The following is a 24,369-nucleotide window of genomic DNA, read 5'->3' on the forward strand; positions in this document are numbered from 1 at the left end:
AGTTCGGCAGAATGTTCCCAGGTAATTTCTCATACTGTCAAAGGTAAAGCTGGTATGTGGCAAATAGTTTTATGTAAGATACTTTCTTCTTCTGTTTTATTTGCTGCAGAGTGATTCTGGATGGATTAAATATGCCTGGATTTTCCCTTTTATGATACACACTTTGAACTATATTGCTGGAGTGCATATGTTGTTAGCGCTTGGAAGCTGGTGCAATTGCCATAATGTCCTCTAAGTGAGCCTGAGCCTTGAGGTCGATGCTGAGGCATCGAGAATAACATTCAAGACAAGTAATATTATTCCAGCAAATTAGCAGAAGGAAATACACTTTTGTTTGTGTGCTTGTGAACGTTATCTAGAAATGAGTTTGGTATTTTCGAATAGTGCAGAAATCCAGATGGCAAATTCCACACAACTGTCAAAACAAACAATGACAATTTTGTATTTTGTTTTGTACATGAATATTTTTGTGAAAATTTGATGCTAATAATATAGACTTGCATCATTCTGTGCTCAGTTCTCGGGTAATATAACGTTAGTGAGTTTTTCCTAAGACAAGAAGAGAGCAGAAGCAGGTTGTCAAGAGTGCAAAACGATACGAGTAGCTGAAAAGAGGTTTTTACTGTCTGAGAAATGGCTCTAGGTAATTGAAGATTACTAGTAAGGTACATGAGATTAGAGATGTGTTTTACAGATATTATGATTCATTCATATCATTAGACATGAGTGTGAATGGGGGAGTTCTCTAGTGTACTCTAAATGAATTTGCATGTTTAGTGCTTCAGGTTTTGTACACTACACATTTATACACATGTAATTGCTTACATGCAAGAGTGTTAATTTGAAAGCTTGCTTTAATACCACAGAGGTGTAGGTTTTCATCTTAGAATTTTGTTCTCATTCTTCCCTCCCTTTCTCTTTCTCTCTCTCTTTTTTTTTTTTTTTTTAAATAAAAGATTATATTTGTTTGGGTTTTAGTACCAGAAAAGACTATGAAATTAGGATACTTACTGTCTTCTGTTGTAGGATCTAATACTTAATCATATGCCAAGACTAAATATAAACTTTCTTCTGATTAAAGACCCTGTTTTTGTAAATCTTTATGCACAGGCTTATTTTGAGCATGTGAATTAATTACCCTGACTCACATGCTCCAAAATAGGTGTGCATATTATTATTCTGATGTGACATAAGGAATTTTTTTTAAAACCAGAATAGTTGTATTTCAGATTATAACTGAATGTTTCCTGGTGCTTGCAAATAATGTATTTAGAAATATTTTTAAAAGTACCAAATATTTCAGAAGATACTCAAAAGACAAGTTTTTAAAAATCCGTGAAATTCTTCTGCAGTTTGAGATATCAACTGTTTTTGAAAAGCAGTAAAAGAAGATATTTGATTATTGTTTTCATTGCCTATAAAGGACTAAATGATGTAAAATATATGTGGTTAATCTTTTTTACTATGAAAGAACCCACATGACAGATTGGTCAACAGAAAGTGACTTTTGAAAAGCATGCCTCCCTTCAGTGTGGTTAGAACATCAGCGGTATAAATAATCATTATTCTCAGTGAAAAATTGCATAGCGTTTTTACAAAAAAACTTTGACTAAAAACCTAAGGTCAGAAATCACTCTTTGTTCGTACCGGTTGAACACTGAAAAATGAAGCAAAGTGATCTAAACCGAATTTACAAGACTGATAACCATACAGTTGAGGCAGGAGGGGAGCAGCTACTGCACAACCTGTACTCTGTCAAAGTAATTTAGTTCTGGATAGTTACAGTTTAGTATAATTTGTTAATGTGTGCTTTTTGCAAAGGGAGAATAATTCTTCTAGAGCATTGACAATTTTATACATTTTTAGCAGGATGCTGCCAAAGAAAAGGTATTTTAATTGAATTTCTTAATGTACAGTTGCCTGGAGGAAAAACATCAATGGAGTGGCTAGCAGATTTTTTTAAAGCTATTAGAGCCTATATGTAAGAAGGTACACGTTGGGAGAAATCCTGTTCTTTATGAATTTGAATATATAAAAAACGAATGTATTATACTACTATGTAATAGTTGGGAAATCACTTCTTAGAGAATATCATTCTGATATCTTAAATAGTCTTTTGGACCGTAATGTAGGTAATATTCATTATAACCTTTCTCAAAAACAGCGATGATCAAAGTTTAGATTAATATTTGTTCTCTTTCCTGCTCCCTACTCTTCAGAAGTTAGTCTCGGAGAGCTGGAGGTGAATCTTCTTTCGGTCCTTTCAGTCAAGACAGAGCAGCTGTGGCTGGGGTTAGAGGTTAGCTGAGGCACAGAGCTATGTATTTCTTGCTCTTTTTCTTCTGTATCCTCTTAACATGAACTGTTTCAGAGAGTTTTGTTTGTGAACAGAGATTTTATTTGAAGGAAGCCCAGCTTCCCCTGTGGTGTGGGTGGTGAGTACCTCCAGAACCCGAGGACAAGCCACGTTGTGCAGTCTTCTCATCTAAATCTGCAGTAGCGTGATCAAGTTATTAGAACCTCAGATGTAGTAACTTTGGAGTAAACTCTTCTTCATCGTTTCTTTCTTTTGGTGCTTGACAATCTGAGATACACAGCTCCGAAGGTCAATTAATCAGATTTACGATATTAGGATTGTGATAATCGTTTTGAGATACTGGTATAGTTGATATAAAATCAGTGGTTAAATCCTTGATTTAGAACCATGCATTTTCTCAGGAAGCTGATGCATTTCACAATACAGCCATGGGAAAGGAGTTGTGTGTTGAAGAGAGTGGAGTAAGGTTACTGCTATGGTCGAGGTCTGGGAGCTGGACTTCTGCCTGCGAATTTTCTCCTCCCATATGAACTGCCCAGCAGAGGCCTGCTACCTTCTCTGAATCTTGCAGACCTTTGTTATGTCCGTAGATCCATTAGAAGGGACAAGTCAGTTGTACCTTATGTAGCATTAGGACGGAGCTGAGGAGGGGCCAGCCTTAGTGAGCCACATCTATGAAAAATTAGAGGCCAGCAAAGCATTCTCACCGCTGAGGAGGAAGACCTGAGGCAACATTTTCAAGGAGCTGTAGGAAGAGCCCTAGTAATGAGACATAGGGCTCTTACCCAGCTGGATTTGTTCTTCCTTGAGTCTGTGCCCTGTGGTGTGTGGCTTGGCCTTTTCCCGCAGACGAGGCTGGAATTTCACCAAAGAGCCTTCCAATCCCTCAGAGTAGTCTGGAAAAAGCAGTATTACTGCACAGCTCAGCAAGCTGGCTGTTAAGAAGGTTGATATTTTATCATTTCTTTTGAACAGTGCTATAGTTTGTTTTATTTTTGTAGATGATAGGCCCTTTAAAAGAATTATTTTGGACAGTCTCTTTTGTCATGAGAGGGCAAACAGGAGATTCTGGATAATTGAAAGGGTGTAGCAAGGAAACAAATTTTATCTGTCATCTGAACATTAGCTCAGTCCTTGAAGTTCAAATAGTAAAAGATATGATCCTTCTTCCTGTACGTTCCTGTAACCAGTGCATTCCAGAAGAAAGTGTATGATCCATGGCGTTTAGCAGTGATTTTTCTTGAGAGGGACCTTTAGGTTTTGAAGCTAAATAGTTTGTGCATGGTTTAGCACAATATAAAAAGCCCAATAACTGAAATGAGGCATAAAGCATCATTTCATCTTCACTATGTGCATTTTAGCACAACCTCCATAGTGATGTTTTGTACTTCTATTGCCCATACAATCAAAATATTTCATAATGCTTTGGAAACATTAAAGAACAATCATTGGTTTTAACACCATACTTCCTTTTTTTTTTTTTTTTTTTTTAACCTACTATTACATGCAGTAACCCAGAAGATAAGTGATAGTGAAGACAGTTGGGCAAAGAAAGCAGCAACCTGGTCTCCTTTCGATACTGTGCATTTCACAGCATTATCTATACAGTCGGTTTTACTGACTGCTTGTTTTGCGGGGCCTCTTTCAGATGGCACTAAAGTTAGAGGGGATTAAACAAGAAAAGGTAACTCTTAAAAGGATGCACAAACACATGTGGTGCATTGAGCAACTTAAAGAACAAACAAGTGTAAAGTGAATACTTTGACTGAATTTTCTCTGAGGGAAGTATTTACTGCTGCCTCCATTTTACAGATGAGGAACGAGGAAAATTGAGCACGGAGCCTGTAAGTGGCCCACATGAGATAATACAGCTGGCTATTAATATGTTGGCTAAGCTAGGAGTAGAAGTTATAGTCTCTTTACTGACTTCTGGCTTTCTGCTTTACCYCCGTTTTCAGAAAAGGTGCTGGCACATCGCAAATGTTTGTGATTCTGGTTATGACATGATTAAATTTATTGAGCATTTCTCAGGTTCTGATGATTTTGATTTGACTGAATCTTTTCTGGCTTGAAGTGTAAATCTCTCTAGACACCCCAGTGGAATTGGAATGAAATGTACCACCGGGTATGGGAGAAAATGGTTTTGTTGTTTGGGGGATTTTTGTGGGGTAGACAGTTTATCTAATATTAAAAATTTCTCTCTACCCCACAGTTTTCTTAAATAGAAAAGTCTTTAAGTTTCTTATTTTAGCTGTCTTTGTCACCCTTTCCTTTCAGTTATGTAAGTGTCTGCTAATGGTGATCATTTCTACTAAGGTTACCTGTCCTAGGCTACATTGGGAAATAACTCTGTCAAATCTGAACCTTTAATTTACCATAAGGATTGCAAGGGCTTTGTGAGGTGAGAATTAGGAACTGAATCAGAGTCCCACACTCCTTCTGTATAGGTAAACTGCACATACCGTTACATGGACTGACTCCTAAAGTATGATTCTCACCTCATAATTGCATGTAGGCAGTATAACAGCAGCAACAAATTACTTTTTCTGCTTTTGAGTGTTTGTTCTTAATTCTTTTAATATCACATTGAGTTCAAATGGGCTGCTTTTCCATCTTTCATTCTTAATTTTGTGTCCTTCTGTTTTACAGTGAGGTTTAGAAGCTGTGATGGAAACAAAAAAATACGCTTTGGAAGTAGTGAGCCAGAAGACTTTAGAGTAGGTGAAGATGGTGTGGTATATGCAGAGAGAAGCTTTCAACTTTCAGCAGAGCCCACAGAGTTCGTAGTGTCTGCTCAAGACAAGGAAACCCAGGAAGAATGGCAAATGAGAGTGAAACTAACCCCTGAACCAGCATTCACAGGGCCTTCGGCAAAGGTCAGAAATAACAAAAAGCTACCTGTATCAATATATCTCAGGAAGCATGCCTAAAAAATAGGGATTTGATTCTGTCTGTCATGCATTTGTACATGAGACATTTGGGTAATAGGAAACTAATGCATGTATAATTGTAAAGCTGTAGCCTTAGAAAGAACTCCCATCATTGATTATTTTGTAGCTTTGCTAAGACATGGAAACCCGTGTCTATTTAAGCATATACGATTCATTTATGTTTGAGCTTTTCGTGTGTATCATTTGAGATTTATACCTGAATTTAAGTTGGACGTGGTCATTTCTTTATTTTAAATTGCTTGAAAGCATTATAGTATTTATTCAAGCAGTTAAATATAACCACAAAATAAACAAATCTCTGCTAGAATGCATTAGTCAAGTTTATTAGATGGGAGCTGTAGATTTACAGCAGTGGTAGGAAGGCGTTTCTGGCATGGAATATTGGCTTTGTCTTGTCCCTTCATAATCAAATTGGAGGTTGTAAATTATTCATGATTTCAGCACTACTTGGTAAGGAATATAGTCTCCCTCTGCTGGAAGCTGCCATAGAATAAACCAACTACTATAACACAAATCAGACCTAGCCATATACAAATAACATAACATATTTACTTTAGGAAAACAATATTAAGTCTGCTACACTTGTCTGTTATATTACTTGCTGCCTGCTGTTTCTTGCCTTCTCTTACAAAGAGCTTAAATTACAAATAAAGAGCAACGTTTGTTCATGGATTAACATACCTGTAATAGGTACAGATAAAAGATATAAGCATAATCTTAAAATAGTGTAATTATGCAAGACATTTTTCTGAGCACACACTGCAGACCAAAGCTGTGTAATCCTCAATTTTTTATTTGCCTCTTTGCTCATTGTTTTTGGTCATCGAAGGCAAATTTTTAACAAAGAAATATTGTAATTTTGTCTGTAGCAGGAGTCTAATAAAAGAAGAGGTATGTAGATATGCAAGGACATGCCCTGTTCTTTGCAAAGATCCAGTTCTAGCATCCTTAACATCAGTGGAATATAGAGTAGGGGAATCTGGCCTTCAGTTGTGCTTCTGTTTTTAGTCTCTGACACATTTGATTAGATAAAAACAATGGTTTTCTCTTAAAAGATTTGGAAAGTGTTTTTGTCTCCCTCTCTGCATCCTCAAGCAAGCTAGCATGGCTATATGCATGCTGGCATCCGGAGTTAAAGGCTGAAATGACTGCAGATATAGAAGGCAATAGAAAAGGAATGTTGACACCCAGCAGAGATTAATGCCCAGTGTGTAAAGTGGGTCATCTACAGCATCCATCATGGCTGACATAGGTTTAAAATAATTACAGCATTAATTCTATGGGATTTAATAGGGTTATAAATATTTGAGACATTCCTTACCAGTATGTATTAAACTTCTCTTGGAACTCAAATTATATTTTAGCACACCCAGATCTAAATTTAATGTACAGTAGCACATTACCTGAACTGAAGCTCCAGCTAATGAGAAATACATAAAGGCGTACTATTAAATTCTGCAAAATATTAACTACTTTTCAGAAAGTGCAGAGTGGTTTACACAGTAGTACTATGTTATAAATGGCTTATAATTCTATTTTTCCTCCAACTGGAATAAGGAGGAAAAAAAAAGCTCTTAAAATTTCATAGTACAGTCGTAAATAATGTTGCTTATTTTCATACTGCACTGTGAATGCAATTAAAAAGTTCTATCAACAGAGAGGAAAGGCAGCCTTCCAGTCAATTATGTGATTATCCAAATGATTTTTTAGAATATACTAGCAATTCTTCTTCTAATATGTACTTAATTTTATAATTTATAAAATTTATAATTTTATATGTGCTTTGTACCTGGGAAAGGACCACAAGAAAATTGAAGACATCATATTTCCATGGCAACAGCATAAGCACAGCAGCCATCTGAAGAGACAGAAGAGGGACTGGGTTATCCCTCCCATCAACTTGCCAGAAAATTCCAGAGGGCCTTTTCCTCAAGAACTAGTTCGGGTAAGGATGTTAACAGAGATGTGGTTTTCAGGATCCCTTGGGGACTTCTTGAAGAGGTTGTGGGAACAATGCATCATTCTTAGCCCCAGCTGTTCATCTGATTTCTGTTGCTACCACCATGCAGTGGAAGGTGTCCTTGACTGAGGTGGTAATTGCCCTGATGAATTCCTCCTGGTTAAGTAAAATCTCTGCCAGTTCAAAATTCTCTCGAAATGCTCCAGCATCTGGCTCTGGAGTCTTCCTCTTGGGGCTGTGTGCGGGAACGAGCAGGAATAGCAGGAGGTAGCGGGATGCGACAGTGAGGCATGCTAGCTTCTCAGTGGCCCTGCATAGCACAGGTGCAGCCATCGCTGAAACTCCAGCGTGGGATGGGGCTTCAGACCAYGGCACTAGTCACAATCAACTTCTTACAAGGGTTTGTTGGAACTCGTATGAATATTTGCACAGGCTGATCAGTCGGAGCATTGCTCTGCTTTGGAGATGTGCTTGCTAGTGATTCAACCACCTCTGGAAGATGCACTGCCCATTAATTGTTTTCTTGGAATATGAGACTGAAGTTCATTCTTTAAAAATGAAAAAAAARCGAAAAGAAACTCAGGAAGTTTCTAATGAGCTACAGTATTGTCAGTAGCGGAAGAGAATCTGTAGCTTTGGTCTGGGAAGATACAGGGGAAAAAACAGACTTTTTATGTCTCATAGTTTTGTGTTAATATGTGTTTTGTGTACTGCTCTAGGATCTAAGCAATTCTGTTTAAGGTGAAAATACTTGCTGGTTTGTTTTAATACAATTCTTCCTATTATGAGAAATAAACTGGGCTGGTTTTATGATCCTGAAAATTCACTGACTGGCTTTCTAACAAAAAGAGAGCACAGCTGAAAAGCTCAAGCATTGTTCTAACTTTATAGCATTTCCAGAATAATTATTTTTACATGTTTAGCCTAAAGATTAAAAAAAAGAATAGAACATTATCCTGCTGTCTCAGCAGCAGTTCCAGCCACTGGCTGTTTGTAACTAATGTAAACATTGTTTTTCTGACCCATAGATTAGGTCCGATCGCGATAAAAGCCTTTCGCTGCGGTACAGTGTGACTGGCCCAGGAGCTGACCAACCTCCAACAGGAATCTTCATCATCAACCCCATCTCAGGACAGCTGTCTGTGACAAAGCCTTTAGATCGGGAGCAGATCGCTTCTTTTCATGTAAGAGTTTAATTTACTAAAAATCAGACTATCAAATTGAAGATTAACATCTGCTTCATAAATGCCTTGAGCAGCTGAYGTTTAGTTTTCTGTGAGATATGATTTGAAGAGTTTGTAGCAGATTTGTATTTATATTTACTATACTTACTAAGGCTAACTTTCAGTATGTTTAAACAGCTTAAATGCATTAACATATATAAACAGTGATTTAATGTATTTAGATAAAGTAATTATAAAGGTTTAAATGTGGATTCTGTAGCTTATATTTCAAATACAGGCCATTGATCACAGTCTCAACTGTATTGCATATTTGTCAAAAGTTTACTTTTAATACAGCAACTTTAATTAGGACATGACTACTATTAGAATTGCAGCAGCTGTGGTTTGAGAAATGGATGGGAAGAATAACCTAGCAATTTTCATTTCCAGGGGCAAATCTAAGCATTTTAATGGAATTGTAAATTAGGTCTGTCAGCTTATGAAAATGATATTCTTTGCTCTAAAAGAATTGACAAAGTAGATCAAGGATTCAAGTGTTAGCAGAAAAGAAAGGTTTGAAGGGAAGGGGAAGACCAAGCTTTGACCTGAAGTTGTCTCCTGCTTTTGAGAAAACACACTGAAATTGTTATGGAAGTCACTCAACAACTAGAGAGGGTTTCCAGCACGTCCTGGTGTAAAACACCCCTTAATTGGCTCTCTGGGAAGCCTCCTGGATGGAGGATGTAGCAGATGGCGTTTGTGGATGGGACCTGGCTATTGCAAGGGCACAGCACCTCCAGCATTCATGAGGTTTTACTGAGAATTTGGCATTGGCAACTGAAGATTTAGTGACTTAAGAATTTAATGAGCCATTTCCAGAGTGGTGAGTTTACCCATGCCCTCTTGCTCTTTCCTGGTAGGTTTGTAGTCAGGAAATGTATAAAATGGGTTCAGCAGGCCTGCCTGCAGGAGCAAGTTGCTCTTTTGCTAGCAATTGCCAGGCTCTGGCCTGGATATGTATGGGTTCACATTTTCAAAAAATACTGCAATTTTTTTTTTTGGCTGTTCATTTTTATATGATTTAGGTAAACTTGACTGTCAAAGGTAGTTGTTCAGTCCTTTTTGACATTCAGGGCATTAGATTTAAGTCTCAAGTGTCTTTGAAACTCGGGCCATAAACTGTAGCCTAATTTTAGCCTGGAATTTCAGTGTGTTTACTGACAGTGATTTATCACAAACTTTACCTTGGTGCTTCAGATAACACAGATGAATTCCATATGCTTTTACTTAAAAAAAAAAAAAATCACTTGAAAGTGATGCCAATGTTCATTCCCTGTGGATTGTTAATAAGATCTATCTGTTAAAGTTATCTGTTTTGTATAGATCCACATGTTTCTAGAGTCCGTTTTCTAACAGTCATTATTAAAAACAGAATTATATATGACAGCATACATTGGTATTACTCAAAATTATATTATTCAAAATCATTTTGAGCAAGTCAAAGAAGTCTGCAATTTAGAATAGATTAGAAATTTGAACAGCATTTCTGTTAACCTGAAGACTTAAATGATCAATACAGGGTAGCAGAGGCAGATACCAAAATACATTGGGCTAAAAGTGTGTGGCCTGAAACTTCATGTCACCATTATTGATATCTATTTGTGCTTGTGTGTTTTGCAAGTTCTAATACTTCCTGATGATTTTTGCAGCTGAGGGCACACGCAGTGGATGTAAATGGAAACCAGGTGGAAAATCCTATTGACATTGTCATTAATGTCATTGATATGAATGACAATAGACCTGAATTCTTACACCAGGTTTGGAATGGGACAGTCCCTGAAGGATCCAAGCCAGGTAAGGCATGGGCTTTCTAAGTGGAGAAAAGGTATGTGATAACATTTTGGAGATGACGAAGGAGTGTTTTCAGATCATGTAACATTTTTTAAGGTGACCTATTAGTCACCTTGTCACTTTGCAGTGTTGACTTGGCGCTTGAGATAGAAAGAATGTTTGTCTAGGAAAGACCTTTGAAAAAGTATTATTTACGTTGATTTTCATTTGCTATCAGTATGTGCACCAATTCTGAAAATTAAGTGCATTTCCTTTGGCCCAATTAATAACATTTTTATCTAAACATGAGAAGCTGTGTTGTTACAGAAATGTTATTTATGGCAGAATTGTAGGATTTCATTGTTTATGGAGCTTCTTCAGTCATAAGCAAATCTGATATTTTATAAACACAAAGTATTTTTTATCTCCTCTTATGCATTTTAATTTCTCTGTTAGTGAGTCTTGGGCTTAATCAGTTTGTTTTAAGTAAGAGAAGGAATGTGTAGTATTTACCAAAAGAAATATATGCTTTGACCTTTTTTTCCTTGCAAGTGACCTTGTGTAATCTGAATAAATGGTTTATATAACATCAATTATTTATCCTGCTGGTAGGAACCTATGTGATGACAGTTACCGCCATAGATGCTGATGATCCCAATGCACAAAATGGGATGCTGAGATACAGGATCTTGTCACAGGCTCCAAGCAGCCCCTCACCAAACATGTTTACAATCAACAATGAGACTGGTGACATTATCACCGTTGCAGCTGGGCTTGACAGAGAGGTAAGGCAGGTCTTAATCCCATGGGCTGGGTTGTATTTAATGCTGTGAAGATGCACGTGTTTTGCTAATAACTTACAATTTTTTTGTGTGTTTTTTTTGCCCCCAAATCTGAGTTTCCTCCCTTTCTTCTCCCAGCCAGCACTGGCCAACCTGTTTTAGGCCCAGAGAATAAAAACCTGGGGTAGAGGAAATTAATATGAGGATGAAAATTACACCCACGCTTTTTGCACCCCTTAGTTTCCCTCACTTCTGGGGGTCATGGAAAGAGTCTTGTCTCGAAAGCCTGAAAAGCCTTCCTGCTTTTGAGGAACGGGTGCACACTGCAGCAGAGCGATGCAGATGAGGACTTCAGGTGCTAGCACTGGTTGTGAAATGGGAAACTCTGTTCCTCAGCTCCAGCCTGCTCCTCTTGCTGAGCTCCATAGACAAAGGGTACCCAGGAAGTGGATTTGTTTATTTCAGAAGGTCCAGGAGAGGAGGACAAAAGGAGCTAACCTCCCTCTGTCCTCTTCCTAGCTCTTCGGAGGGGTGGTAAATACTTTAAATCTTCTGGATGATGTGTTGCTAAATTTGCCGTAATTACCTGATGTGAATTTTGTTGATTAAAATAGTCAAGGGAAAAGTTACCGATTTTAAAATTTGAAAAGCATGTCTATTAAAAACAGTCAGTAGTGGAAGCTGTATAGTTAGAGACTGTTACTGAGGCCTGGACATGCACTGAAAAACTTTAAAAAAGAAATTCTGACTCCATCAGTAATTTCCTCCTGCATCACAGGCAAGTCCCGTTCTGTCTAGACTGTTCTTCGCTATTTCAACCACCAGAGATAGTGGCTGTACAATTCTCTGTTCTAGTTCACCCATCTGTGAGATGGGAATAAAAATACTTCCCTCCCAACTTCAGATCTGTCAGATGGATTGTGTTTTTGAACCACGTTAAACTTCACAAGAGATGAGCATTATTTTATAAATAAACTATAAAATCCAAACAAATCTTTTTTCAACATATCTTTTTTCAACTTCTGTTTTACTAACCTCATTTCAGGTTATTAAATCTGAAGGACTTTTTTTTTTAAAACGGAATTGCTGTTCCGCTTTTAGGTGTTTGCTTATTTAAAATGGAGAACAAAAAATACTTTCTGATGTTCTGAGCTGGCTATTAATCTGCTGCTGCACTTTGCAGTTTGCAGGTGACTATTAGAAGATTTGAAAAGCTAAACAAACTGTTAATTAACTTTTAAAGATTTATTAAATTAAATTCTATTTAAATTGGTTTTGAAGAGGATGGCTTTGAGGAATGGAAAACACTGAACTTTACAGTATCGCCATATGAAATTAAAAGAATGGTGGTTGTCTTTGTCTGCCCTTGGTTTTAAAATCCCCTGGTCATCTTCAACAGGTGAATATTCAGAAGGGCACAGTGATAACTCTGAGTTTTATTACTAATTGACTAGCTCTACCAGAGTGCTTTAACTCAGAAGAAACCAACTGTCTGTAGTACTTAAACTTCCAAATAGGCTCTCATATTAACAGTTGGAGAAGCCTTGTTGTTTGCCATCAGTTTTTCTGACTGATCACTGTACTGATACCCAAATGAGTAACTGTTTATAAACATTTCTGTCACATTTTGATTATTAATGATTAAATCATTCAAATATTAAATTAGACTAATGTAAGATAGAATGGCTTCCTTCTCAAGTCATTGTTTTGCTTCCTTCATTTCCTGAGCTTCTTGAAGTCAACTGAATTACAACACGAGGAGCCTACAAAGCCAGGCATGAATCATGCAGGTCTTCTGACCGTGAGCTGGGGAGTGCCATGTTGCCTTCTGGCTTTCCTCTGGAGATGGTCCCCAGGAACCTCCTTCAGCTGGGGTACCCTATTCTTTTCCCTTTTCTCTAAGTCATGCCTCTCTTTGTAAAGCTCTAACTGGGCTCATAAAATTTGAGACATGATTTTAATTTCTTAAATTAAGTGACACATTATGAATGTGAGCATAAGTGTATTCATACATTATCTATTGTAGGCACACAGAAAAAAAAGTGGTAGCTCTGATGGCATCCTGATCTGGTAGTACTATAGGTCAACACACAAAATGGGGTGTCTGCACTAATGTATACAGGAGGAAAGCTACAAAGGTAGGGGACTCAGCTAAAGGCAGAGAAAATCTTTCTTTTGCTTTCCCAGAAGATGGTCTTTTGTAAGTTCCGGCTGTTTCTTGTTTCTTTAGCTATTGCTATGGAATTTGCATCAGTGTTAAAACATCTGTCTTACTGCTGGAGGTGCAGACAGGGTACTTCAATTTACACACAGGCATTCCTATCTCATATGAGGTTAATTCAGAGAAGTGCTCTTTTATTTGGCCTCTATTGGAGTGGAAAGATATGACCTGGTGAAGCCTGTGTTTTCTTCTGAAGCTGCCAGTTCATTTTCAGATTGGTTGCTGCAAAGTCTCTGTGCAGGCTGCTGACACATGCTCAACTGCTTATTCCTGGCTGCTTCTCAACCCTCAGTAAAAAGGGGAGAACCACCTCGCCTTGTTTCCCCATGCTTGGAAAGGTGGTCTGTGTTGTGTGCTTGTTGACTTCCAAAATTTCATCCCCAGCAGTTTATCTTTTATGTGAATGCATGTGACTGCTGGAAAAAGAAATATCTAAGTGGCAAGCTACTGGGGCACTTGTGGGGAGGGTGCAGGGGTTTCTAGCGCACTTCTGTTGGAATTAAATAAGATTGTGTGAAAGCTGAGTTGCTGTGTAATGATAATGGAGTTTTCTTTAATGAAATTTGCTTCTTGGGATCAATGTCTTAAGGCCCAGATGAATCCGATGCACCTGCTGTTTCAATAACATAGAATCATCTGGCTGCAAGATTTGCTTCAATATTGCTCTAGATCTTATTGCTTCGCAATAAATCGAGTACTTTTTTTCTGGATAAAAGCAATAGAAGTATTTCTTTGATTCTGCCATGATTGCTTCTCCTCTTTGTGGCACAAAGGAAACCTTTAGGATGTTTGTTTAAGCCTTTTAAATGTCACTTTGCAGGTTTGTTTTCTAAAGCAGAATTTGTATACATATTTGTGCATTATTAAACTATATGTTACATTTCTTTATAAATAATATTAGTGTTGATATCCGTAGCCCCATTTTGTAAAATATTTCTGCGAGAAATAATCTTTTGTAAAGCTAAGTCCTTAAGCGGTAGGAGAAAATATGGTACTGAATGAAAATCTTTCTACTTTTCTTTAAGGATTTTCATTTTGCTAAAAAGTTTTTTATCCAACTGTTTCAGTAAATCATTCATAAAAGTGATATTTCAAAGTAATATCAACTTACGTTTGTGATTTTTTTGGGGGGGGGGGGAACTGAATTTAAGACAATAACACCTAGCTCTCTCTGAGCTAGAAAGTGCTAAAGTTAGAATTGAACTGGTAAATCAAAAAGCGTACACAATATATTCCTTGCACAGTAGAAACTAGGTGAGTAAAATCCACTTCTAAGCAACTCTGCATAAAAACCATCTTTCTAGTTATTTAAAAAAAAATACAGCCTTGTCAGCATAGTTTTATAGGGCTAACCAGTCTGAGGTCATGCCTCAGCTGGGCATTTCTTTTTTGTAGAAACGAGGTTTTTGCTTCAGCGAGTCCTGGCGTGATTCCAGCAGTGACTTCAGAGCTCCCCGCTCGAGGGCCCTTCCTGAAGGCAGATGAAGCAACGGGCACTGGCGGGGCTGGGGGAGGCGGCGGGTTTCTCCTCTGGAATGTTTAACATTTATGGGAATAATCCGTTTGGTTATTCCCTCCCCTTTTCTGCCCGTGCCCTTACTAGTCTCTGTTAGCCTTGACATCTCTGGTTTCCATAGTGATGGCAAGAAGTTGCAACTACAGTTTTATACTTAGGTTTGGCTGAAACAAAGCCTTGGCAGTTACGGTCGTTTGGCCAACAACTGTGCTTTGGCTTAGTTCTCTTAAATGCTTTTGAGGACTTACCTGTTTGTTTTAGTACAAAATACACCTTTTTTTTTTTCTTCATTTGAAAAGTGTTAAATCTGCGATGATAACAATAACTACATAAAGTACTTTTGATTTTTCAGAGTAAGAAGTAGGCCTTCTGCCCTAGTCTCAGTGATATTTGAAAAAAAGCAAGCAGTTTAATATATTTAGGTACAACCTGGTGCTGTATTTCTGTGATAAAAACTTTGCTCCTGTCATTTCAAGGGATGCTAACTAGAATAAGCAGTATGATCAGCTCATTGCTTAGTGAAGTGCAATTTAAGAAACACCTGCTGTCCTACGGTAATGTTAGTCTTGTCTATAACTTATGTTGGTGTCATTTTCTGTTTTAGAAAGTACAACAGTATACATTAATAATTCAAGCTACGGATATGGAAGGAAACCCAACATATGGTCTTTCAAACACAGCAACTGCTGTCATCACTGTGACAGATGTCAATGACAATCCTCCAGAGTTTACTGCTATGACTGTAAGTACAGGGTAGGAGTTACTGAAAGGTGTGCATATTTATAACCATTTCCCTCTTTTGTCATTATAGTTACAGATTGTAAATATTTATTACTTATTGAATAGTTTACAGCAGGTAGGATTTAAATACAGGCAGATTATATCCCTTACATATGGCATGCTGCTTAGTCCAAAGGGCAAAAGTTGGCTAGGGAGTCAATCAAACCATCAGTTTTCTGGGTGGCCTGTAGTGGCTTTGTTAGATAAATTATCAGAGCTCCAGTGAAGTAAGATGCACTCCCTAATGTTAAATTAGATGAATACCTGTCCATTCAATATGGTGTTGCTCTTGTATGCTTGTATGACCATGTTAAACTGCTTTGTTGTCTTTGCAGTTCTATGGTGAAGTACCAGAAAACAGAGTGGATGTTATAGTAGCGAATCTAACTGTGACTGACAAAGATCAGCCGCACACGCCTGCTTGGAACGCCATGTACCGCATGACGGGGGGAGATCCCACCGGGCGATTTACTATTCTGACTGATCCCAACAGCAATGATGGGTTGGTCACCGTTGTGAAGGTGAGAGATGCTTTCAATTCAGTGAATTAAGCAGAGATGGAATAAGTGGGAGAATGTGGAGAATAAATGTGAACTCCTGAGGCCAGCGTGAGACTCAAAAGTAAAATAAACGGGCATTGTCTGTCTCATGGAAGCAAGCCATTCGTCTTTTGCAGTGTTTCCTTAGTTACGCTATGAGTAGTATTCTAAACGTTCAGTTTTAAAAATTGGGTTAGGTTGTTGAAAATGACAGATTTTGAACATGTATTTGCCAAAAGATAGAAATTGGCCTGTGAAAAAGCATTTGCTGAGTATTTGTTGCCAGTGTGAATGAACAGCCTCCTCCCTCTTGGCCTCCATTAGTAAGCATGTTCGTTGTCTGCTGGTATTATGTCAATATGTTCCCACTACAGAACTGACACAGATTAAACAGCCAAGGCACAATCAGAAATGGAAAAGTGATAGGTAGGAGGCTGCTTCTACAAGAGGCTTTTAAAGACTGGCTATTTTTAAAACCTCACTTAAATGCCTTTTATGGAATAATCTCTCTATCTTCATTCTCTAATCAACATAGCTCTGTGTTGAGGTGTGACTTGTTTCAAGTGATGATAACAATGCAGTACTATAATTAAACCTGCCAAGCGGTAGCCACCTTTCCTCATGCCTGCCTGATAAGTGTCTCCTCTCTGAGTTGGTCTGCTCTGGTTTTGAGCCACCCACTTATGAAGTCAAGTGTGAGATGCCAATGTTCCAATCTGGAATTTTAAACATTCACTTTTTTCCTTTCGTTTCCTTTTTAATTATCTCAGTATCTAAATGGAAAAAAGTACATATAATTTTTGTACAGCTATAGTGATATTTATACTAGTTTTTTTACAGAACTGTCTCTGATCTATAACTGCACTTCCCCAGAGGTTCCAATTGTTATATTACATTCTTCCAGCAAGAATTATGTGAGTGTCTGTGCTTTTGAATTGGGCACATACCCATTTTTCCCAGATCTAGGAAGAGAACTAGAAACCTCAGGAAAAATGAGTTTTAAAAAATGCTCAGATTCAGCTAAAGTAACATAAAGAGAAGCAAATTCAAGATTCTAGATTTCTAATCTGTTTGGTGTAGCTTTACTCACTTAAATTAGTTAAAAAAATAAATTTTCATCCCCTGTACTGCCAGAGTATCTCAGTGCTTTATTACATACGACCTGGTTTAAAGACAGAATAGCAGCATGTGAAAAAGGACTTATTCCTACAGATATGGGACTGTTATTAGGAGGGGGTCAGCCATACCACCTGAAATCAGATTCATGTTAAACAGCATAGGAGAATTACCTTGAGGTGGTAACTGTCAGTCCTACAGTCTGACCAACGGCACTCCTTTAAGCACCCATACACAGAAAGAGTTGGAGGCTAGCTTACAATTTTTGTTTGTAGTGCTATGAGTTGATCTTTGATCTGTCAAACTGTAATGAAGATGAGGTTGTCTACTGTCACATGCCAGGTGCCACCTGTAAGATACAAGGCTCCTTCAAGTCTAGAATCAGTGCAAGCAATGCAGTGCACAGCACTGATTGGAAACAGGCCTTAAGGAAAGCCTCAGTCATATGCAACATGACAAAGGAACTCTAGCCTCAACCTGTTTTTACTCCTCCTTAAATTGGACTGCTGGCTCAGTGAGGAAGGCCCCAAACTGAAGGGCATCTGGGCTGTGAAGGTGGGAGCTGCAGGGATACTAGCGATGGAATTAACTGGAATTACAAAGTCGTGCTAAGAAAATGTAAGGGCATGGGAATCCTTGATCTAGATGGGTAGGTTATGGCTGTGATCGTGTTTGAAGGAAAGGTTCATTCTGACAGCATAGAGAGACAAGTCCCTCCATGATAGACAGCTTCTCAGGAGGCATGTCTGCTCAAAAAAGTGTCTGGCATCAAGCTGGGAGCTTCTTCATCTCCCTCTGATGAAGCTAGCTGTGTTTACCCAGTTTTCACTAATGGCAGGACCAGAGCATGTTAAGTCTAAGATTGCCAAAGTGTTTTTAGCTCATCAAACTTTACAATTGCTATGGCTGCTAAGCAAAATCCCAATCAAGTTGTGTGTTTAGGTATTGCACTGATTGTGTTCTCTTCAGACTCTGCTCATTTTTATTGAGAAAGCAGTCTATATAGTGTCTGAAAACTCACCTTAATGTAAAAACGTTACTGTGTGTCCATCACTATTGTGAGTAARCATTAACACTCCCTGCTCTTTACTTTTGCCAGCCTATTGACTTTGAGACCAACAGGATGTTTGTGCTCACTGTAGCTGCGGAAAACCAAGTGCCTTTGGCTAAGGGGATTCAGCATCCTCCCCAGTCAACAGCGACCGTGTCCATTACAGTCATTGATGTGAATGAGAGTCCGTATTTTGTTCCAAACCCTAAGCTTGTGCGTCAGGAAGAAGGGCTACTTGCTGGTAGCATGTTAACAACTTTCACTGCTCAAGACCCAGATCGTTATATGCAGCAAACCTCTCTAAGGTACTATATAATATTACAGTTAGTCAACAATTGGATAATGTCCTTCAGTCCTGAAATGCTATGTGTTTTACAGTGGGTGGGGAGCAAAGCAACTGCATGTTAAATGACTCCATTTACCACAACACACAGCTAGACCAAAACATCGTGTAGCTTTTTTTGCAGCCCATCCAAAAGTGAGTTTTGGCTACAGAGAGAGTGTGACCTGGCCAACATTCATAGGTCTGTATATCGGAGGGGGCTTTGGAGTCATCTTCTAATGCTAGGTCCCAATTCATCAAGATAGTTATGTGAGTATATATGGCATCCCAATGAATTCAGTCTGAGCAGATACATGCTGTTATGAATTAAGATCGTTTTCAATTTAAATTAACCAGTAATTTTGATACTGTAGCAAAAACAAGTCAGATTGTGGGCCAAATCATAAGGGCTTTCTTACTCCTTGTTTATTCTCTGGCAATATAAAGTATTCTTGTCCATCTGTGTACTCTTGTACTGATAGCTATGATTGTAATTTGCCTAATGTCTAAAATCAATCTAAATTAGGCAAGTGGAAAGGATAGAACAAAATCACATAAAGAATGCTTTTGCCTGTCTTGTTTAAAACACGGTTGCTGGCTACAAAGCTGAGGCACAGCTATGGGCTTTAGGCCATGATTCACTTGTCTAGCTTTTCACAACAGCTTTTTAGGTCGTATAGAAGAAACCTCAGAACTCTTTTTCTGGCTGTCCTTCCTAAATGAAGGTTCTTATTTTATTTTTACTTTGTTTTGCTTAGCTGTTGCTGATATTTTGCTCTTTTTTTGGACATAACTGTCACAGACATGATAGTGTGAGGACTACAGAGTATATACATTTTTAATAAGCTAAGATAGCTTGCACTTGGTTAATGTCAAAGCAAAAATTTGTCACATAACAGTGTCTTTCAAAACCATCCTTCTATTTCAAGTGAAGATGAGAACCATGTAATAAAACCTAGGCCTCTACAGAAAATTAAGCAATACCGAAACCTCTAGAATAATGCGAGTTGGTGCTACCAGGCACCATTTATACACTTTTACCTCTCTCTATCTCTCCTGCTTTGAGTGTTCCCAGAACATAAAAGTTAGTATGAACAGCTTTGTAGGTACAGAACAAACAAGAGGAGTCTGTAATGAAGTGTAGTAATTGAATCTGTGTGTGAATGTCATATAGTTTAAGATAACTATACGATTTGCTAATTTATTAAGTATACATTTATTTTTATATAAATCAAAGTTTCTTAAGTTACATGACAACTTATGTGGCAGGGCACTTAAGGACAGTCCTACAATAAGATTCTTGAATATGTTTTCAAGAATTTTAGCAATAAGGCTCAATAAATGGAAATTTGTAAAATACTGTGTCCAAATACCAAAAATGTGCGTTCAGAATAAAAGTTAAAATATTTATGTTGTCTTTGAGAAGTGTCTTGCCATATAAATAACACATCTTGTAATCAAATACACAGGTACTCAAAACTTTCAGATCCTGCAAACTGGCTGAAAATTGACCCTGTTAATGGGCAAATAACTACAACTGCTGTTTTGGACAGAGAGTCAATGTATGTGCAAAACAACATGTATAATGCAACTTTTCTTGCATCTGACAATGGTATGTATCATTGTGTATGTTTGGTATTGGTATTGTAAGCTTTCAAAAAGCTTTCTTCTGCATATTTGAATGGCATTCTATTTTACCATGAAAATATGCTTAGAATATATCTGGTCAGAAGTTAAAAGCCTGTATTAATATCAGACTTGATATATTTTCCAACTACTTGGAAGACAGACTGAAGAGTAAGTTTGTGAGTCTGGAGAAAGACAGTGATTTATTTCCATTAGTTAAGTCTAGAGAAAACTGAARAAGTCAGCAGAAGACTGTGGTAGCTTGAGTGAATGCACAGCCTCAATAGGATTGATGAGTTTTAGCATTACTTTATGGGGAATAACATGCTGAAGAGGGGTGTGGGTTGCTTTTTTTTTATGCTCTGACTTCAGCAGTGCAGGGAAAAAATTCTTTTCAATGTCAGTTTGTTAATGAAGATCTCTGCTCAAAAACGACTCCTTTGAGTTCAGATGGAATGATGTGCTGATTATACCCAGTATCAGAAAGATGGAAAGGTATAATTAGGAATATTCTCATGTTAGAGCAGAAACCTGAAACACTGGAGCTATTTACCTTGGAGAGGAGACAAATGGTAAAATTATGCAAACTGATACAGTATAACAGAGATCAGCTATTTCTATTCTTTTGGCCCCATTCTGGAGAGCAAAATTAAATGAAACTGGAATGAGATTTATAGAAGAAGAAAAAGGAGAGAGAACCATTGCTAATTATACTGAGAAATTCAGTGCCGCATGTTCTCATAAATGTGTGAATTTAGCAAGGTTTAAGGAAGCATATCACATTCAATATGGATAACAAGAATGTCTAGAAGTACGAATCTGTGTGCTGAAAAGTATTAGAAAGAATTTAAATAGCATACTTGGGGTGAGAGGCGATCATAAGTATTCAAAGTTATAAAAGAAATTTTCCAAAAGATAAATTATCCCAATTCTACACTTCTTCTCTCTGAAGCATTTGATCCAGACTGTCTCTGGAGAGGACTATCTCTCTGATCAAGTAAAGTGATTGCATTTTCTCTGATCTGTGGAAATGCAGTTATTTGCTGAATTTTGCTGAATAGGGCATTCTTTTTGTAGACAGACTAAGGATTTGTGTGTTTGCAGGAGCAGTCGTTAGACTGGCTAGATAAAGTCAGAATCCCAAAACCGATGCACACCGAAACGCACATGCATGATAATTGAAAAGTGTTGGTATAATATCATTTAAGTGACTTTCCAATTGGATACAGACTCAAGACCATTTTCTTTTCTTGAAGGAATTCCTCCGATGAGCGGAACTGGCACACTTCAGATATACTTGCTTGACATCAATGATAATGCCCCCCAAGTGAATCCAAAAGAAGCCACGACTTGTGAAACGCTACAACCTAATGCTATTAACATCACTGCTGTGGACCCTGACATTGATCCAAATGCAGGCCCATTTGCCTTCGAGCTGCCTGACACACCTCCTAGTATTAAGAGGAATTGGACCATTGTTCGAATTAGTGGTAATTAGCATTACAGAAATCCTAATTGTTTTAAAGGAACTATTGCCTGTGCTTTTCAGTGTTTTACTTTGGTGTTATTTCACGACACACACTAATTTGGTTAATATGAATAGGAAAGCGCCTTAGTGTGAGGTCCCCAAAGAACAAGAATTTTTAAGAAAGAGATGATGTCCGCAGTAATAAAGTTTTTCATCCTGAGTGTCATGCAACGGGTTAAATAACAAGTTAATGCAGAGCTCAAAGACAAAAAGTTTTGCCATTACTGTTTTCAATCCCCATGAGCAACACATTACCTTTCAACAAGTGCCTTGTTTTCACCCACAGGTGATCATGCCCAGCTTTCTTTAAGGATCAGGTTCCTGGAGGCTGGTATCTACGATGTGCCCATAGTAATTACAGATTCTGGAAATCCACATGCATCGAGCACATCTGTTCTGAAAGTGAAGGTTTGCCAATGTGACATAAATGGGGACTGTACTGACGTGGATCGGATTGTTGGTGCAGGACTGGGCACTGGCGCCATCATTGCAATTCTGCTTTGTATCATCATCTTGCTCGGTAAGTAGAGGGATCTCTTAAGCTTGGCTCTTTTATTCTTACATCACAAGTACCATCTTATGTTTTAATGCACTGACAAAGACTGGTCAGTGATTAAAGATTCAAGTCCAAGAATTGTTGCTGTTTACTTTATTGTCTTGGACAAGTATAAAAGCTTTCTGATGGTAAAGGAGTAGGAGTTTGTGAGACAGATTATAACAAGTTTTTGCATAGATACTTGGCAACTAAGAGTGTGTTCCCCATGCTGGGCTTATGGAAGAGGCTTCCCATCTGTGCCCAAGGGCACATGTTACAACAGTGAGTGACCAGGATGAAGAAATGATTAGCCCTCAGAGGTCTAGCCTCTATCCTGCTGCTGGTATTGTGCGACTTGACACCACSCACAGCTGGTAACAGTGCCTCTAAGGAATGCTCTGGTATTGTTTCTGTTGTGCTTCAGATTAATGTAAGTAGAACATTATATAATTTGGAAAGTAATACATCACAACCTTTCATAGAAGGCCTGACAAGCAGGCAGCCATGCAGGAAAAGAGATGTACGTCTTTAAGTACTGCATAAAGTTATACTGGTATTCTATTTTTGTCTCTAGTGCATTTAATAAGGGAAATGACTAAACGTCATAACTAAGTGTCTGTCCAGTGTAGTAAATTGGGTGCTAGCTTTCCTACGCATTATGATTAACTGATTTCTGATTGTAGTGGAACACAAGAAAGGGGTTAACCTGTTTAGAGTATACTGTGCACTGGTCCAGAACATATGAAATAATGAAAAGGAGTCATTAAAAAAAAAAAAAAAAAGAGAGAGAGAGAAAAGGAGAAAAAAAAAAAGAATGAAGTCTTTGAGCCTGGCAAAGCTCATAGCTGTATACAAGGGCAGTACAATGATTTCTCTGATACAAGATATTCTTAAAATGTTAAGTATTGATTTAACAGAGCCTTTCTGAAATAACCAAATCCTTTAAGGTATTTTTCATATAATTACATTCCAGATATATTGGGATTTCTTTCCATGAAGATGCTTTCTGGTTATAATTGGAAACACATCTATTGTATTAGAAATTCATTTACTCACATTTATTCCATGTTTTGTTTCTCATTGTTTTCTTTAACAACTTTGGTTCATAAACAAACAGTATAACTGAAAAATTGTCAAGATTAAAGCAAAGTTTAAGACTGTATAGCTCTAAATACCATTGACTTCTCCTCAGTCTTGACTGTTTTTGCCTCTGAATATAAATCTAAACTTGGGCAACAGTATGGTCCATTCTGGCAAACTGCCAAGCCAGATGCCCACATGGATCAAGAAACCTGGTGATATTCAAAGATCAGAACTACTTAAACTATATAATGTGCCATATATTCTTGAGACATAATAGAAAGAAATTTAAAAAAATAGAGTTTTTTAGAACTCTATCACTGCTGGAGAGGTTCCCTTGTGAAGCCAGTGGTTTATGAAACTGAGTCTGTCTTACCTCCTTTTATCGCAAGTTTATTTTACAGATGTGGAACAGATATATGACTTTTATGGCCTGAATATGTGATTGATTCCCAAAATAAATCGCATAYAGTAGGTTAAGTTCAAGCATCTCTTGCTCAAGCTGCCTTGTTTCGGAGTTTAAAAAAAACTGCTTAGCCAGAACTAACTTTAGGTCAATCAGGTTTACTTCTAAACTATGAGAAACTAAATAATAATGATACATTAAGTTCATTGTTGTCCAATCACTTAGCTTATACATATTTTCCCAAAATAAGTCAAGAGATGCTGTGAGATCTGTTGGATAGATTGCCACGTTGCTTTAGTATGTACTTACCTCTACAAATGCCAAAGGGTGTTCTCACAGGTTCCAACTAATAATACTAGATTTTAGAAGGGCAGCACTCTCTGCTGGGGGAAGTAGTAGAGTGCTACATGGCTTTGTGAGAGAGCCCAGAACTTCAGTTCACCAGTCTGCTCTACCACCGGTACCGTGCTCAAGCCATTAACTGTATTTGTACAGAGTAGCTAACAAAATCATGTTCTGTCCTCAAGAAAAGTTTTAAAACCTCCTCTCCTGCCTGAAATGTTCCCATTTGTGGCTGCTTAATTTAGTAACACTACGCCTTTCTTTTGACATAGTTCCGAGGTATGTGATGTGACATAATTTAGTT

The 24,369-nt window shown here is 37.8% G+C and overlaps 1 protein-coding gene across 1 annotated transcript in view; it reads left to right on the forward strand.

The window, feature by feature from the left end:
• The window catches only part of CDH2 (cadherin 2), a 126,769-nt gene that overhangs the window by 79,459 nt on the left and 22,941 nt on the right, over nucleotides 1-24,369 (forward strand). Inside the window, exons 3-13 of the mRNA XM_026059175.1 lie at nucleotides 4,967-5,193; nucleotides 7,067-7,213; nucleotides 8,257-8,412; nucleotides 10,101-10,245; nucleotides 10,834-11,006; nucleotides 15,345-15,482; nucleotides 15,856-16,041; nucleotides 18,275-18,531; nucleotides 20,018-20,160; nucleotides 21,431-21,664; nucleotides 21,989-22,222. Of these exons, the coding sequence (XP_025914960.1) occupies nucleotides 4,967-5,193; nucleotides 7,067-7,213; nucleotides 8,257-8,412; nucleotides 10,101-10,245; nucleotides 10,834-11,006; nucleotides 15,345-15,482; nucleotides 15,856-16,041; nucleotides 18,275-18,531; nucleotides 20,018-20,160; nucleotides 21,431-21,664; nucleotides 21,989-22,222 (2,040 nt within the window). The remainder of the gene's footprint in view (nucleotides 1-4,966; nucleotides 5,194-7,066; nucleotides 7,214-8,256; nucleotides 8,413-10,100; nucleotides 10,246-10,833; nucleotides 11,007-15,344; nucleotides 15,483-15,855; nucleotides 16,042-18,274; nucleotides 18,532-20,017; nucleotides 20,161-21,430; nucleotides 21,665-21,988; nucleotides 22,223-24,369) is intronic.

The sequence above is a fragment of the Apteryx rowi genome, unplaced genomic scaffold, assembly GCF_003343035.1.
Source record: "Apteryx rowi isolate R43461 unplaced genomic scaffold, aptRow1 scaffold_153, whole genome shotgun sequence".
NCBI lineage: Eukaryota > Metazoa > Chordata > Aves > Apterygiformes > Apterygidae > Apteryx > Apteryx rowi.